The following is an 18,138-nucleotide window of genomic DNA, read 5'->3' as shown; positions in this document are numbered from 1 at the left end:
ATGGGGCACCGCCCTCGGCCGCGCGGCGGGCCTGCTGGGCTGCCAGGCTGTGCCAGCCGCAACGCTGGCCGGCTCGGCGCCAGGGAGGTGCCCGGGACCTGCTGCCCGCCTGCCCGCCCGCCTACCCCCGGGAATCCGCCGCGTCAGCCTCGAGTGTCCCAGCCCCGTTCGCCCGGGCTCGCCCGCCCGCCCCCGGAGGGCGACTTCCCGGCGAATCTACACCTATCCAGGGGGCGGCTGCGGCCTCGTTGGAGAGTTTTGTTCTTAATGTAGTTCAGCCTCACGGAGGTTTCTTATTGGATGGAAAAGGACGAGCTGTTCGGTGCCTGTCCTCTCTTCCATTTTTAGAAGAGCATTTTCTCTTCTTTCTGTGCCAAATGAAGGTATGCTATATTTGTTGGTTCTTCATGTTAAAACCAGGATTTGTTACATGTGAAATTATACTTAACTGAAGTTCACAACGCGAGATACTTTGCCCAAGGCCGGGTTAGCAAACCATTGAGGCTGAGGTCTGAACCCCTCACCCAGCGGCTCCTGTGTTCTTGGATGCCAGTTTATTTCTGTTGAGACCCCTCACCCTCCTAGCCCCATTCTGCCTTTGCTGTCTGAACTGATTTTACTAAGATACTTTCTGATCAACTTTCTTTTCCTTAGTACTCCACGTCTAGAATGTTTAATGTTTACCTTGGTCGTGTGCTATCTACACAGCACCCTTTTCTTTTTTCTGTTTTACAAATCAATGACAGCTTTCCCCATCTGAGAGCTCCCAACCTTGATCCTTAATCCTCTCCATTAGCATACTGGGCCCAGAGGACTCCTTGTAAGAGAAACTATGAACCAAAGTACAGCTAATGTCCCTTTTTTTTTTTTTTAGGACAATCCCAATTTAAACTATTCCATCCCTTTTTCAGCCTGAGTGTCTCAGGTTTGAGGTTTAGGAAATAAAAAGTCTTTGACTTTTTTAGACCCCACAGTCCTAGGCTTTTTTTCAGCCATTTGGCCCTGGGGCATTAACGGGGTAATCCAATTATCATTCACCTGGGGTTTTTCTTCTCTTCTAAAGTTACCCAAATGTTGGAACTGCCAACATTTCTAGGTCAGCATGAACATTACAGGCTAATGAGGCAAGGCAATGCCTTGTTTCTGTATTCCTGTCTCCTCCGTTTTATACTTAGTCCAGGACAGCAGACCTGTGACAGTGCCTAATGGTTACAGTTTAGTTTTGGATAATAAAGGATGTAGGGTATCCCATTATTTTGAGTCTAGAAAGTACCTTACTGTTTTCACTGCCGAGCAGATTATTTTTTGTTTTGAATCTAATGTACCAGCACAACTGAATAGTTAACGGTTACCCACAGTTAGATTGAGTACACCTTTGTCAGACTCCTGTTTTAGGCAAAGTACTGTTGGAGGCCTGTAGAGACTATTAAAGCGATTTTAACGCTAACATCAATATCTGAATTGTTTGTGAATATTCATACTCTCAAATCACTTGCTAATTGCTTTCCACTATTAATTTTTGCACCCAGATTCGAGCCTGAGGCAGGGAGAAGGGCTTCTGGCTTGGCTCCTTGACAAGGGCCGGCTTGTTTCACAGAGGGTCTGGCAGACGGGGAATGGTGCTCCTCTGGCACCTGCCCTTTTCAGGCAGTGCTTATCACGTGAGTCCAGCTTCTCTGCCCACCCAAGATCTGTTTGAGGCTTATCCGTACACACTGGAAAGAATAGATGCCTCTTTTCTTCAGCCTTAATCTCAGAAGAGTGGGTAGCTTCTTAGATCATTTGTCTGTTATTCATGAGTTGGTTTCTAGTTCTATAACTGCATTTTCACGTGCAGTATTTCCTGTTTTCACCTCCTGTTTATCTCCCCAAACTGTTCTTCACTGACATGTAAGTATTAAAGAATGCTGATACTGTTAGCATATATCCATTTTCTATCACTTTCCACTTCTCTCCCGCATTCTGGCTTTTTAACTTACCTTTAAGCACGCTTCATATGTATTATTTTCTTTCTCAAAGTAAAGAGGAAATTCCAACTCTCCTACTGTTCTAGTTATGTTCTCCTACCAGCAGTCTCTCTGCATACTCTGCACTGTTCCCTGGAGGAGTGTTTTAGGACAGTAGTTTTGTTCTATAGCCATACTCCTGTCTTTGGCCTTCTAGTATAGCTGATTGACACTGAGATTGATTTTTCCTGCCACGGAGACCCCTTCTCCCTAGCTCTGACCCTGTGCCTGTTACTTGCTCTGGCTTGGCTCCAGAATCCACTCTTTTTTTCAGACCACATCCTTTTTCCTGTCTTACTCATTTCCTGTCTCTGATGCTTTGGATCCCTTGGTTCTGATATTTCAGAGGGGGAGGGAATGAACCATGTAAAGAAGACTAGATGGAGAGGCAATCTTATAAAATTGAACTATTCTTGCCTCTGCCTTTGCATACTCCTATAATGATTGTTTCTTCCCTAGGTTGTCATAAGGAATTAATTCATGTGCTCTCCATCTCCTTCCCTTTATATCTCTCTATCCCTCTCCCTCCCCTTCTTCCCTTCCCTTCTCCCTCCTTGGTGTGTATACAACAGATTTCTTCACTGTCTTATACTCTTCTTTGAGGTCTCTGTGCTCCTTTGGGATGAAAGTTTCATTAGGCATTTGATAACCACTTGCCAAATAAAAGTTCACCTGTCTCCTGCGCACCTCAGCTAGTATAGACAAGCAAGGTAAAATAAAGTTAAGACTAGAGGATAGGATGGTGGTTCTGGTTACTGCTCCATGCTAGTTTAAAACTACCAAAGACTTGCCTCTCCTTGAGTCAGCCCAAATTTATTTTAAAGTTCTTCTGGCTGTTTGGTATTTATTCTCCAAACATTCAAACATTTGGTCTCATCCACCAAAAATATTCTCTTTTGAACAGATACCTAATAGGAGAAGAAGGACATGAGAAAAGGTCTTCATAAATGAAGGGGATTCGTCCTTTACTTCCCTTGCATAGTGCATTTTGCAATTGAAAGAGGATGAGGAGAAGGAATCTGAGAAAAATAGAGAAGGGCTTTTGTATACTCTTTTAGAGATTTCCCTAAAGTAAGATTTAGTGTCTAGGCCTGCCCTTCCTTCTCACCACCTTGCCCAGTACCCACTCCATGGAAAAGCAAGGTGAGGACTGGCTGCCATATGCAGTCTGCTCGATGGGGCCTTTGTACAAGTGACAGAAATCATTTTCTCCAGTGATTTAGCAACCAGAAGCTAGACTACCTCACAGTAGAGGCTAAGCATGTATAGATCTGTGTTTCAAAGGTTTGTATGGCATGGTTTATACTATGAGTCATGATTTGCAAGCACTCTGAAAAAGTTTTCTGCTTTTAAGTGCCACTAAGATAACTTTATTCATAAGTCAAATAGATGTGTTTTATATTAAGTATTAACATTTAAAATGTTTCATTTTTAATTATTAGCTATCCCAGAATACTGATTTGATTTTTATAAAGATGCTCAGAGGCAGACTTTTTTTTTTTTTTTTTTTTGGTGGAACCAGGGATTGAACCCAGGCCCCTGCACTTGCCAGGGAAGCACTTATTCTACTGAGCTATTTCCCCAGCTCCAGACCATGTTTAATTCTTATATCATGGATATTTTGGGAATTATTAGGAAAATAGCCGTTTGTGTATGCACGACTTTTTTACAAATTCTGAACTTTCTTTCCCAGTCAGTAACAAAAGAGAGATAATCGACATGATCAAGAAATTAATTTTAAAAAAAAGAAATTAGTTTATTAAGAGTTAGGCAATTTAGAATTACTAGTTTTTGAGGATAAAAAGTATAATTAGCATAACATACACTTTAAATAACAGACTCTTACTGGGAGATTCATTATAAGACCCATCTAGGCCAGTGCAGTAAACTGATGCTCTTTTCCCCCTTCCCCATCCAAGTTATTTATATCATGGATATTTTTTTACAAATTCTGAACTTTCTTTAGTGAAAAAGAACATACTTCCTTATTCTATCAATTTCCAGTGACATTTTAGTTCAGTTAAGCCCAAAAGAAAAGAATATTCTACATCTGGTAAAGAAGTGATTGCTGGTAAACACAAATTGCCAGTGTTCTAAGATGAATCCAGATGCTGAGAGTCCCAGTTTGCTATTATGACTTTCTTTAAGCACAACCAAATGTCTGTTTCTTGGATGATTTTCTTCTTAACAGTGAGATTTATTATAATTTCTATTGAGGAAAAAATAACTGTTAGATGCCATGTTATGACCAGCTCTTCTGTAGATGAGGACTAGGACTGATACTGAATATTGAAAATGTTGGCAAGAAAATTAAGTTCATGATTGCTGAGTTATTTTTAAAGATCTAGTTGCATAGCTGTTATGTCTCAAAACATGCATAATTACTGGTATCTTTAGTATACTTGAAGCCATCCATATGGATTCCAAAGCTACACAGCTGTATGAAGTCATCTGAAACAACTGGAGCACGTGACTCTTTAAATTAAAATGAATGTGAAGCTTATTTAATCCACATTTCCAAGCTCCAGTAATCAGTATTACCTATTCTTTCAGTTGACTGGTGGCAAATAGGGAATTGAAAGCTTAGACAAGGGTACATGAAGAAATGGGGTAATGTTTTCCAGGAAAAGAGACTAGCAGAAGGATTGTTTTATAAACTAAGTATTTTTTGGATCAAAAATTATGTAGGCAAAAAAAAAAAAAAATTACATTGGCAATGTAACTGAGGCCCAGCACTGCCTCACCCATCCCACCGCCTACCTTTTACCTAAGATAGTGATCCTACCATTGGTAACAAAACGTGTCAAACTGGGGAGCATGGTTACTTTTCCTTATTATTAGCCATTAAATAGTTGGGGCACTTACTAAACATTTCTGGTTTGTTTTTTTTTTTTTGTAAACAGGCAAAAATCCCTCTTCCATAAGTTTAGCCTTTTAAACTGATTTCATTTCATAGACTAAATCATGTCCTAGCACTGCAAGTTCTACAAATTTATTATTTCCAAGCTAAAGTGGTTCTTCGTCTTAAAAAGTTAAGCTTTTTTTTTCTGTTTCTAGGGTTCTGCAGTATCTCCTTGAGAAGTCTGAGACTCTTTATGAAAGATTTATATAAAAAGGGAATGTGGTGTTTGTCTTCTATTTTGGATTAATAGCTATTGACAGTGACTTGAGAGTCACTGAAGAGCAGAAGCACTTCTGTTAGGATGAAGTCACAGAACAGGAAGCTCCAAGGTAGACCGAAGCATTGGGGGACATGAGCAGTGCCTCTGTTTGGGCCACGGGAAAAACAGCTCTCTTCTGGGGCAGGAAAAGGCTGGACTCAGTAGCAGGGAGGTTAGAGTTGCTTGCGCTCAGTGACCTTGCCACTCAGGCCTGTTCAGCTGTGTTGCACTGAATTATCTTACTGAATCCTCACACAGCCAGGTAAGACAAAGTAAGCCAAGTCACAAATTAGAAAACTGAGGCTGAGAGTAGCCTGCTGGCAGTACAAACTAGGATTGACACCTGTGATCTTTCTGATTCCCAGATTTTTAACTGCCATGTAGCTCAACTTCACCATCTCTTTAGAGCCAGGTATGTCACACACATAAACTGTTATATACTGTCATCTTGCAGGATAGGCAATATGATCTTTTTCCTTAAAGATGGAAAACCCAAGACCTGGCAGCTACTGAATGTTTGAAGCCACAGGGATCCTCACAGTGAGTCCAGGTTACCCCCAGAACCAATGCTTTTCCTACCCTGCCATTCTTCTTTTCATCTCTTGTGACTTGCAAGTTTATAGAGCCTCTCCTGTGGTCCCAGACAGTTGCCTGTGAGACTGTCACCTATGCCAGGTGATTGTGATATGAAACCACCTGGGAGCCCATGGGCCCGGCATTGGATATCATCTTAGGGACTGGCCTTCCTTGCCAGGGCAAAGCAGAAGCCTGAAGATTCTGCCTTGACCCCTCAGCCACTTCTAACTCATTCGTGGTACAACATCATGTTGGAACTCACTCTGGGCTTCTACAGGAACCACTGCTGCTTTAACCTGAGCCCCTTTGTGGTGCTCAGCTATGGCCTGCCTGGGAGGCAATTCAAGCAGCTGCTTGGAAGTCCCCAAATTGTTCCTGTCATCCTGTGCCACATAGGAGAGAGTGGCTGTTCGCTCCATTGATTCTTTCCCTTCTAGCGGGGGTGGCAGCTTGGAAGACTTTCAGCTGTTTACAATTCAGCTTGTGTACACTTTAGCTGGGGATTGTGGGTGAGTCAGAAGGGCTGTCTCTGTCATGTCCTGAGAGACAGCATCAAAGTCAGCTGTATGGTAATGGCTGCCAGCAAGGGAGGAGCCAGCCTCCCCAATAATCCTTAGCAAGAGGTACTCAGCTCAGATGCCTCAGATACAGATTCAGCCAGGTCACTGTGCAGTACAGTGAGGGCTTACTTCCTCCATTCTGTTGGCCACCTCCCTTCCCTGTAGTGAACCTAGGTGTGATGGGGGAATGCTGGGCAAAGTGCCCCAAGAGGTCCTCCTGCCACTATATTCTTTCCCTTCTCTCTGGAGCAGTTCAAAGCAAACTGCTCTTTGTTAGCAAGCAGAGGAAGGTGCTCTAGGCTGGTATTGGTCCTGTGTGACCGCCATACTCTGGTTGTACTCCAGGGCAAGAGGTCTTCCATGTGTGACAGCTCTGCCCTTAGCAGAACTGAGCAAGGTTATTAAATATCTGGCACTGGTTCTTCTGGACCCTTCTGTTTCTGGTACTCAAGAGGACCCTGGGGTGAGAAGGGATCTACAATTTTCCTACTACAGAGAGCTCCTTTGGTGAGTGTTTTAGGAGGTGCTGTGTTCACAATGACATTCACTCTCACCTTGATACTAAAATGCATATCTGTAAGGCACACAATCGTCACAGGAGCTCACTGTATTTTTTTTTTTTTTTTGGAACCGGGGATTAAACTCAGACCCTTGCACTTCCTAGGGAAGCGCTTATTCTACTGAGCCATCTCCCCAGCCCCGGAGCTTACTGTAAATTTAATATAAAAACTCATGAGAAGGAAATGAGCCATCTTTTTTTTTTAATTTATTTATTTATTTATGAGAGAGAGAGAGAGAGAGAGAGAGAGAGAGAGAGAGAGAGAGAGGGGTAGGTGTGTGTGTGGCCAGCTCAGCCCACCAGGGGGCGGGCTGGCTGGCATGTGGTGCTGGGGGATTGAACCGTGGTCCCTGTGCTTCGCTGAACTTGTTCTAAGTAGGTGCTTTAGACCACTGAGCCATCTCTCCAGCCCGAGCCATCTTAACTGATAGCCTTTACATTTGGGAAACATGGTGTTAAATCATAGCATGTCTATCTCTGTTGAAGTTACCTGGGCTAGTTTGATTTTAGATGTCTTGAAATATAGAATGTAGTTCTGGGATTCTGATTAACCATATTTAAAGATAGTATTCCTGTCCGAGAATTCCATTTTAGAAATCACTAACCTAGATTATCCCTCTCTTCCCAACCGGAATGCTCTAGACCTCATATGATACATGGCCTCTGTTTCAGAATGTCCAGAAGGCAGTTTACATTCCCTGACCGCTTTTTCCAAGTGCCCTCATGCCATCCATGGCTAATCTAACCACAGCCCTCCCTGTAGTACTCCACTTGAGCAGCCCACCCAGGGAAATTGAAAACTGAGTGCCACTTCTATCTACCTTTGTGACATTAGGTACGTCAGCTCATACCTGAGACCAAGTTGCTTCATCTAGAAAATTAAGATTTGATTCTGGGCCCTTCACTCAGATTCTTTGTAAGTTTATGGTCTGTCATTCAAACCACCCTCAGCCTCTCCTCCCTCACCACACCTCCTAAACTGGGCAAGCTGCTTATCTAAGTGCAGTGATTCAGGATGAAGGTGTGAATGACCTTAGGGCCACACTTGCATTTTAATTGTTTAACAAATGAATTTCTTTAATTGATGGACTCTGTGAGGATCCCAGGATAGATCCCCAGGCTGCCTCCTTGTCCTTCCCTGTCAAAAATTTGGTGCTTTTGAAATACTATGTTTCTGCACTTTGAAGGTCCTATTAATTTCTTTGGGGGGCCAGTTTGATTAAAGAGATTGTAAGGGTGGCTCTTGATCTTTCATAGGCTTGAGTACTCTGCCTTGAGCACACTGTGTGGGAGGCCAGCCTGCTGCTAAACTAGGCAATCTGATTTGCTGCTGCCTGTGATGGATAAGACTTCTAACCTCTGTCAGCTGGTGCTCCACTGGAGCTTTCTGTAGAGTACGCTGTTATTTAGGAACCCTGCTGTCACCACCTAGCCACCCTGTCACTCACTGGTAGTGCTAACCTCAGGCACAGTGAACTTCACTGTGATGCTTGGGCCCACAGCAGGTGCTCTCTGTTTTTGATAGGCAGCCTTGTTTTGCCATTTGTTGAGTAGAGTTTGCCATAACAAAATAATTCATGTTATCACCTACTCTGCTCCCTCAAATTATTTACCTTCACTAGTTCTGTCTTGATCCTGTTTGGGGGGGAGGGGGGAATCCTGTTGCCGCCAAGCAAGGATAGTTGGAAATCTTTTAAATTAAAATATTACTCTCATATCTAGAGAATCGGCTGGTAATACATTGCAGAGGTAGGAGAAGCTCCAGCAGTTGTTTCCCCCACAATCAGGCCTCCCAGTCATTCAAAATAGGGCTAACAGAGTGCTAGGCCCATCCGTATTGTCCCTTGCAAATGTTAGTGCAAAACTGTACTCCAGCACTACAGGTAGGAGTTTTTCCCTTACCTGTGCTTGTAAAGAGTGATCAGATTCTGCATTGAGGGACCAACTTGACCTGTGTCTTCAGCCAGCTGGAAAATGCAGCCTTTCAGGATGCTTACCAGCCTCCTGAGGGCAAGGTTATTTTTCCAGGCTGTCCCTGCTTCTGCCCCTAGAGCTCACACCCCCGCCCCATAGGTTTCTGGATCTACCATAAATATTTCAAAATGGGACAGAGAACCCAGAGTTCTGGGGCTCAATTCCACCCTCAGGGTAAGATTTATTGCTATATTGCCTTATGAGGAAATCCCCACTGTGTCAGGAAGAAGTAGGCCAAAGAATAAGCAGTTAAGTACCAAGGAATGCCACGCCTATAGGCAGTTACCATCCTAACCTCTCTCCAATCATGAGAGGCTCAGAAAGCAATCAGTAAATCTCAACCAGTACCACATTGCTTGGCTTGTATTAGGAGCACCTGTACTCTGTGCTGACAAAAGGCAAAAACTAGATTTCATACATTCCAGTTTAGCAGTAATAGGCGTCGGACACATTATGGGCATTGGATATCTCCAGTCACCGCTGGAAATACAGAGGTGACTGAGTTACGGTCCCTTGCTCTACTTTTAAGGGTGGCCAGCCCCAAAGCAGGTGATTTCACATCAGGTGGTCCTTCCCATTTTATCCTGCTTCAGAGTTGTTTCTGCCAAACTCTGAATGAGACATATTCTGTGACACCAGTGCATTGTTTTGTTCACTGTGACCCAAATACTTGGTCCTCTGTGGTCATTTTAAGTTCAACGCAAGTTTCTCCCTCCCTACTTCCCACTGGAACTTAGCTTTAATTTCTCCCAGCCCCTCCAAATCAGTGCCCTGCTTCCACTTCAGGTTCCTGGCTGTGTATGGGCAATCGAGACCTGTGGGAATCTCCCAGCAGCATTTTCAGCCTCAAATTCAAGAGAATTAAGTACTGAACCACATTCCAGAGATTGAGTATTTCTTTGTTTCTTTTATCTGGCTTGTAGGCCAGCCGGGCAGGTTTCTGCAAGTTTCACTGTAAGCTGCTTTCCTCCAGCCAAGCCGAAAAGCAGTCTGGGAGAGAGCAAGAAGCAGATTAAATTAATCTCAGTGTGCTGAGCTTGGCAGGGGGTGAGATTGTATTTGGTCATTCCAGAAATAGCCCCAAATGCCTTTGTTACTAATGCAGATGATGAGCTGTTGGCCTACAAAATAACAGCAAAGCAAAACAGCTGTGAAGCTTTGTTATTTGAATAATATCCTCCTTTCTCCCCCCCCCCATTCTGTTTTTCCTGTAATCTGCCCCAGGGTTATAATGAAGAGCGAGACCTCTAATGATAGGGTGAATGGGCTTATTAGTTTGTCCTCTAAGATTTTTTTTCCCAGCTTAGATTCCAAGAAGTCTGCCTGCCAGAGATAGCATTGGCTCTGAAGCCTCTGAGCTGGTGAAATGTATGTGTTTGGCATAAAAAAAGTACCTGACTTCAAGATTTAACCTTAGGGTATAGCAGATACAGGTGACCGGGATGGGACAGGGAGATTACAGTTGAGGAAGGATGTTACGAGCTGCTTGGTGATGAGTATCAGTGAAAGGCAGGAGATGAAGGCAGTCTTAGAATTCAGAGGAGGTAGGACTGGTGAGATGGCTCAGTAGTCTAAAGCACCTACTTAGAACAAGCTTAGCAAAGCACAGGGACTGCGGTTCAATCCCCCAGCACCACATGCCATCCAGCCCCGCCCCCTGGTGGGCTGAGCTGACCACACACAGACACTAAATAAATAAATATTTTTTTAAAACAGAAGCAACCTAGAAAAGTCTGAGTCTACTCAGCAACTTACATGGTAGAAAAGAATATGTGCACGTCTTAGTGCAGTGACCCCAAATAACCAGTCTCTAGATAGTCTAGATTCACATGATGTCTGCTGATTGTTCAACCCCTAGTTTTTGCTTTGATGTTTATTTCACTTTCCAAGGAAACTCATGGATGGTCCTCCCAGCCTCTCCCAAACTCCATTACACCCTAAAGCATTATGAATGTACTGTAGCATCCTTTCTAAGATGTCACCTTGAATACTAAATTTCTATTTCAAGCTGAATGTTAAATTTGTCTAAATCAGTATTGCCCAAGTTTGTATCTCATCAAAGACAGCATTCTTACCTATTTAACCTGGTTTAACTGTTCTTAGCACTTTTGGGAAATTAAGAAACTCTGCTCGCTGATGAGCTGTGTTATTGCAGAAGTGATTGCACTCACATTTGATGGTGTGTCCATTGAAATTGTACCACTTATAAATAGGTCAGTGAGAGAAGGAGAACTGCCTGGTTGGCACTGTCACTTGGTGGCACAGCAGACCCCAGGTGAGTCTTTGATACCCCTTTCTTAGAAGGCCTCTCTTGATCTCCACTGTTTTATTTTCTTACTCTCCCTCCTGCAGAGACAGGGCAGGGCATTGTTCATGCACTGACCGACCTCAGCAGCCCCGGCATGACCTCAGGGAACGGAAATTCTGCCTCCAGCATCACCGGCACTGCCCCCCAGAATGGTGAGAATAAACCACCACAGGCCATTGTGAAACCCCAAATCCTGACGCATGTTATCGAAGGGTTTGTGATCCAGGAGGGGGCGGAGCCTTTCCCGGTACGGACTACTTCTTTTCCCCTTTTTTTTTTTTTTTTTTTTTTTTTTTTTTTTTTTTTTTTTTTTTTTCTTTTTGGGCTTGCCTTTTCCCCTTTTTTTTTTTTTTTTTTTTTTGGTCTTGTTTTGTTTTGTTCTGTTTTGAAGTATATTTTGGATGTGTATTAGCATATTTTTGCATTTCCTTGTACAGTTTCAGAAATGTAGACAGTTTGATCTTTCCTTGCTAAACCCCCCAAAACATGAGAACTATTTTTTCCCCAGGATTGAGTATCTTGCCAAGGTATAGAGGCACTCAGTTATTAGGAGTATCTGGCAGGAAATCTTGATTAGGAGTTTCTGCACAGTCTTAATGTGTCCCTTCCTGGTAGCCTATGATCCTTTGGTTAGAAGAGAGTTAGTTCACTGTGGGGTATTCAGTGAGAATAATGGATTTGTAGAAGGTAGACCTCATCGAGTTTCAAATACTAAAACCTCTCAATGGCAAAGGTTTGGCCAGTTAAAGAACAAAAGGATCCTGCATACTAGTACAGTTTTTCAAAGTGTATGTGAAATGAAAACAAGGGAGGAGGATCACCGTCCCCAGTCTGTTTTCTGAGGGCAGAGCCTTGAAATGGAAATGAATGAGATTGAGGGGTCCTCAGAAGATACACAATCTGGAGTCTTCAATGAGAGCCTGAGACTAAAGGAGATATAAAAGAATCATAAAGATGCTATGTGTGCAAAGCCCCCAGAGCTGATTGTGTGGGCTGTGGTGCTGCTCTGCAGGTGTGCAGAGCCTATAGCAGATGCTTGTCATCTGGTAGCCTTTATCTGGCTGTTGCAGACCCCATCGCTTCAGGATGCCATCAGTTCTGTGCTTATCTTTGGATCTATAGGTAGTTTGATCAGTCAGCAGAAGACTGGGCTTGATTAACTGAGATGGGTGACTGGCCTTCAAAAATGCCAAAGATAGGCTGAGGAGATAGCTCGGCAGTGTAAGCACCTGACTGCCAAGCACAGGGATCTGTGGTAGCATATGTCTGTGATCCCAATGCTGGGGAGGCTTGAGACAGGATCACTATGAGTCTGAGCTATGTAGTGAGACCCTGTACCAAATATAAATAAATAATTTTTTTTTAAAAAAGCCAAAGCCAAATAGGTTCTTACCCTCTTTCCCGCTGGAGGTTATCCAAGGCCAGTGGCAAATCCAGCAGATATACCTAGTTGTAAATAGCCCTAGTCCTGCTACATTTCTTCCCTCACTAAACTAAGTCCTCCCCTTGCCTTTGGGAGTAACTCCAGGAACAGCTGGTCTCACAGGGTACATTCAAAAGGAGTGGCATGCCAGCACTGTGCTACAGTCAGACCTCAAGTGACATGGCTGCTACTCTACTTGAAGAGAGGCCACAAGAGGAGGATGAGAAGATGAATTAGCAAATCTGGGATCTTGGCAACCACAAAGCATTTGCTGTGTGTCCCACGTTTGGTTTTCTTGTAGCTCTTCATTGTGGCTGCCTGCATCTGTGGCTTCAGTGGGGCAGTGCTAACAGTAAGAAATCAAAAAAGGGGTGCTGAGTCTCTCTTTCCTGGGTACACTTACACACAGACTCAGCCCTGCCCCAGGGCCTGGCACTTGATCTGCCACTGTGGGAAACCTGATCTCCTCCTGTCTCTTCCTTGAGACACCCAGAAAAATATTTCTCCTGGCCTCCCAAGCCATCTACTGGACACAGACCAAAGCCATTCCTGTACTTACGTCCATTGCTTCTGCCCTCATGAGCTAGATAGGGCATTGAGCAGGGTGTCTTGAATGATGATTTGGGCGAGGGTTGGGGGAGTGTTGAGGGCTGGCATCTGCCTGGATACTTTATACATGTAATTTTGATGAGGCTGCATGGCAGGGAAACCACTCCACCTAACCCTTATGGCCTCCATGTCACCTGTCCTGTAGGTGGGACGCTCGTCCTTGCTGGTGGGGAATCTCAAGAAGAAGTATGCACAGGGGTTCTTGCCTGAAAAACTTCCACAGCAGGACCATACCACCACCACTGACTCGGAGATGGAGGAGCCCTACCTGCAAGGTGGGTGCCTCAGACCTGTCTGAAGGCCTGGCAGTTGCCAAGGTAACAAGCCTCACGCCTTCCCTTCCTCAGTGTCTGTGAAGGAACTCTGAGCAAAGACTGAAAACCATTTCCATCCAGTGAGTGAGACCCCAGGACCTCCTTTGTCCCTAGAGAACAGGGACAGAAGAAATGGGGAACCATTTCTCACCTGCTTCTCCAGCCAGTCACAGGATTTTTGTACTTCTTTTAGGAACCACTTGGGTATTCTAGAAATGAATACTGGGCTGCACCGGGCCAGCATATCTTTCTTTTTCTGCCTCAGGAGGCTGCACGCAGATTGGCTCAGCCCTGAGGCATAGCAGTGGCCAGGAAAGGGCCTTATTTTGCACACTAACTCTCGGGGGTTTGTGCAGGAGTCTTGACTCAAGCCTGCAGCCAGATAGATGACTGAGAGCAATGTAAGATAATGCCAGAGATTCGGTCATGGCAGTATTTCCCTGAACTTCCTGCTTCCTTGCATAGTTATGAAGGCTTCTGATTCTGTCCTGTGTTGTGCCTCAGGTTTACAGGACCTGAAAACAGTACCAGGTTTACGAAGGTTATCACAAGACACCTTTGGGAATTTCCCATTTGGGAGACAGAGCCTTTTCAAAAGCACTGTGAAAATTGGCATTTTCTAAGCTGTGTGTCACATCCATAGAAACATAAAGAGGCAAGATAGCAGGGACAGCCTACAGTGGGACTGTTTGCAGACCTGTAGGGATTTGTCCTTCTCTGCACTTACCATTTCCATACCTTTCAGAATCCAAAGAGGAGGGTACTCCCCTCAAACTCAAATGTGAGCTCTGTGGCCGGGTGGACTTTGCCTACAAATTCAAGCGGTCCAAGCGCTTCTGTTCCATGGCTTGTGCCAAAAGGTGAGTGGCTTCAGCGTACTGCCTTGTCCAACCTTCCCTTACCTCAGGACTGTACCTTAGAATCCTGCTTATACATGTTTTCTCCTTCTGGTAATCATTCAGCCCTGAAGACTATAGGTGTGAAGGTGTGACTTAACGAGCATCCCAATTCCTTGTGCTTGGATAGTTTTACATCTGTAAGGCACTAGGTCTGTGAAACCAAAACCCACAGGAGTGGATCAGAGAGAGCAGCAGACACTGAGGAAAGGAAGCAGTCCATGAACTGGGCTGGCCTCCTGGGTCCCACTGGCACCCATTCTCTTGCCTCCCTGTGGCAGCTGCCTCCTTCACCATAAGCCTTCCAAAAGAAGCTTTGCCTAGAACCATAGCACTAGTTACAGTGTTGTCAAGGTGGGCTTTCATCCACCTTAGAAGACTAATGATAATTGCTGTCGTTTATTGAGAACCTGCTATGTTCTGGGTGTCAAATTAGTGTGCATTGTCTCATTTCACAGTGACCCTGCAAGGCAGTTATTATTTTCCAGCAATAATCTGTGGTTGGAAGTCTGAGCCATAAAGTAATTGTCCCTGAGACGACACAGCTAGTAAATTACAGGCTGAGAGATTTAGAGTCTTCTGATTCTAACGTCCTGTGTTGCCAGATTTGGGCAGCAAATCCTGCTAGAGAGACAAACACAGTAGACAGAAAGTATGTTTGTGGCGCGTCATGAGGTTCCACTGAAATGAAGTCCTGAACTGACTCAGATGTCAAATTTATTGAGCAACAACAAAGGCATAGTGTTCTGCTGAGCACAGATGTTTGTTTCAGGTTAGCAAGGTGACAGTTTGGTCAGATTATTACCTTTTACCTGATTGTCCCCAGGGAGCTACCTAGTTTGCCCTATAAGGCCCATCTCTGCTCAGGTTGGCAAAACATCCCTTCACCGGTATTTGGGCTCCCCTGAGTCAGCAGACTTCTGCCCTCCAGTCAACCTGAGCAGCCAGTCACAAGAACTCTACACCATGTGCTCTTTTTACCAAGTGGAAGAAGTAACTGGTCATGAAGTCCTGAAGCTCTGCCTAGGTCCAGGCAGCAGTTCCCTGCATGCACAGGCAGCGTCACTGTCCTCAACCTCACTGTCATCAGGCTGTGTGTTGGAAGCAGCCAGAGCCCCTTTGTCAAGCTTTACCTGGCCACTCCAGAAAAATTACTGACAGTATTGACCAGGTGGTATTTAAAGAATGTCAACCATGAGTAAGCCAAACTGCAAGTTTTTATCTTAAATACATCATCAGCATTATTTCAGGTAATTGTGAGACCTGTTGTTTTGTTTGTTTTGGTTTTTGGTGCTGGGAATCAAATTCGCACGGAACCTTGCGTTTGCCAGACAGACGCTATGCTGCTGAGCTATCTCCCCATCCCTGTGAGACTTGTTTCAGAAGGCAGATGGTGTCTCCCTAACTCTCAGTAAGGCCCAGAGCTTAAGTGCTTGCCCAGAATTGCACAGCCAGTGGTGCATGATGGAGTCAGGATTGAATCAGTAGGTAGACTCAGATTTTGTCAGACAACCTGGCTGCTTTCCTAGGCTTAGGAGCCCTGCAGTAGCTAACTCTACCTGTGTCTCTGGACAGGTATAATGTGGGATGCACCAAACGAGTGGGACTTTTCCACTCAGACCGGAGCAAGCTACAGAAGACAGGGGCCACAACCCATAACCGCCGCCGGCCCAGCAAAGCCAGTCTGCCGACACTTAGCAAGGAAACCAAGAAGCAGGTGAGAGCCTGGCAGAGCCTAGGCTTTGTTTCTCCATGTGCATGATACTTTTTAGCAGCAGCTGTACCCTAGGAACTCTGTTAGACACTAAAGTTCTAAAAACTAAGTCTTAGGGCTGGCCAGATAGCTCAGCAGACTAAAGTGCTTGTTTAGGCAGAGTGCAGCGGGTTTGATCCCTGGCCTGTGGTGCCAGCCCTGTCCCTGGGGCATGCTGAGAGGGCGATTGAGACTGGGCGTGGTAGTGCAAACCTGTAATCTCAGTGCTTAGGAGGCTGAAAACAGGAGGATCACTACATGTCCAATCTGTAGTGAGACCCTGTAGACCCTGTACTAAATACATTTTTAAAAAAAATTTAAAGTGTCTTAATATTCTTAAAGAAAATGATAGCCTAGTTTAATTTTTGTTTTGTTTGTGGTACTGGGGATGCATGTGTGCTGGGCAAGTATTCCACCTCTGAACTACACCAGCCCTATTTTTTAAAACTTACTTTAAAATTTATTTTAAGACAGGGCCAGTGGAAGAAGGCACATTTTGCATAAAGCCCTAGTTTAAAATGTCACAACTAAAAGAAAGGTAGACATAAAAATCAGTTCATTGTACAGTGGTCTGTTGTGGTACATGCAACAGTTCTGGAAAAGGCTGACAGAGCCAGAAAGGAGACAGCACAAGAGATGGTGTTTGGTCCAGAAACCTCCAGGATGTAGTAGTGGACCAAGCAGAAAAGGGAGAAACATCTGCCTTTCCTCATTGTTGCTGCTAGAAATGGTTTGTTCCCCCATTCTGAAGAAGGCTATTTTCTCTGCCCCCAGCCAACAGGCACTGTACCCCTTTCAGTTACTGCTGCATTGCAGTTGACGCACAGCCAGGAGGACTCCAGCCGTTGCTCAGATAACTCAAGCTATGAGGAACCCCTGTCACCCATCTCAGCCAGCTCCTCCACCTCCCGCCGGCGACAAGGCCAGCGGGACCTGGAGCTCCCTGACATGCACATGCGGGATCTGGTAGGCATGGGACACCACTTCCTCCCAAGTGAGCCCACCAAGTGGAACGTAGAAGACGTCTATGAATTCATCCGTTCTCTACCAGGTGAGGCCCTTGCAGATTCTATGCCTGCTTGAAAAATAGCAAGAAATGAGAGGGGGACCTTACCTCCCTCTTCCAAGAAGGCTCAAATAGTTTAGTTAATGACTCAGGAACTAGGGTGCAGAGATTACTAACCATGTAGTGTAAAACACACTTAGGCCTAAGTGGTATTCCACAACTTTAGTTATAAATCCTATTGCAAGTGACCTGTGGGAAGTGTAGAGGCAGTGATGCAGTCAGCTTTCTCCCTCCTGGGATAGGCTGTGAGGGCGAGTCGGGTAGAAATAGTCTGCCAAGGCAGACATAAAAATCCAAGTGCCCTAGGTTTGCTCTTGGCCTAGACTCCATTGCATAATTTCAGCATCCTTTTTCATTTGGAAAGGCAAGGAAGCCAGAGCCAGAATATCCAACTCCCTTGTGTTAAATAGTTTTTCCTTCCCTTTCTCATTTTCTCTATTTTTTGCTTTCCTTTTTTTTTTTTTTTTTTCTGAAATAAGGTCTCCCACTGTAGTGTAAGCTGGCCAGCCTTAAATTCATTATATATTCCAGATTGACCTCAAATGTATAGCAGTCCTCCTGCCTCAGCCTCCTGAGTGTTGGAACTATGAGCAGGCACCATGCTAACTGACTCTCCCTTTTTTACTATGAGCAGCAAATAGAAGTTAGGCAACGCCTTCAGCGTTCTGCATGAAAATTTTCTCAACTAGAGCTGGCAAGGAATGGTAGCACACACCTGTAATCCCAGCACTCAGGAGGCAGAGGCAGGAAGATCATTACAAATTCAAGGCCAGCCTGGGTTTCAGAGTACAGGCCAACCTGAAATACATAGCAAGACCCTGTCTCTTTTTTTTTTTTTTTTTTTTTTTTGGCGGAACCAGGGATTGAACTCAGGTCCTTATGCTTGCCAGGGAAGCATTTATTCTACTGAGCCATCTCCCCAGCCCCAAGACC

General features: G+C 44.6%; 1 protein-coding gene across 3 annotated transcripts in view; it reads left to right on the top strand.

Moving 5' to 3' along the window:
• Phc2 (polyhomeotic homolog 2) overlaps positions 1-18,138 on the top strand; it is a 119,533-nt gene that overhangs the window by 97,834 nt on the left and 3,561 nt on the right. The window contains exons 1-6 of one of the 3 annotated variants that reach the window (XM_023701048.1): positions 246-383; positions 11,189-11,391; positions 13,322-13,451; positions 14,236-14,350; positions 15,962-16,103; positions 16,914-17,190. In XM_023701048.1, the coding sequence (XP_023556816.1) occupies positions 11,239-11,391; positions 13,322-13,451; positions 14,236-14,350; positions 15,962-16,103; positions 16,914-17,190 (817 nt within the window). In that variant the 5' untranslated portion in view covers positions 246-383; positions 11,189-11,238. Of the gene's footprint in view, positions 1-245; positions 384-1,583; positions 1,662-11,188; positions 11,392-13,321; positions 13,452-14,235; positions 14,351-15,961; positions 16,104-16,913; positions 17,191-18,138 lie in introns of those variants that run through there. The other 2 variants (XM_023701049.1, XM_004640994.2) reach the window with 2 other exon arrangements.

Source organism: Octodon degus, unplaced genomic scaffold (genome assembly GCF_000260255.1).
Source record: "Octodon degus isolate 3935 unplaced genomic scaffold, OctDeg1.0 scaffold00130, whole genome shotgun sequence".
Taxonomy (NCBI): domain Eukaryota; kingdom Metazoa; phylum Chordata; class Mammalia; order Rodentia; family Octodontidae; genus Octodon; species Octodon degus.
The sequence above is the reverse complement of the archived record's forward strand: the minus strand, read 5'-3'. Positions and strand labels throughout refer to the sequence as shown.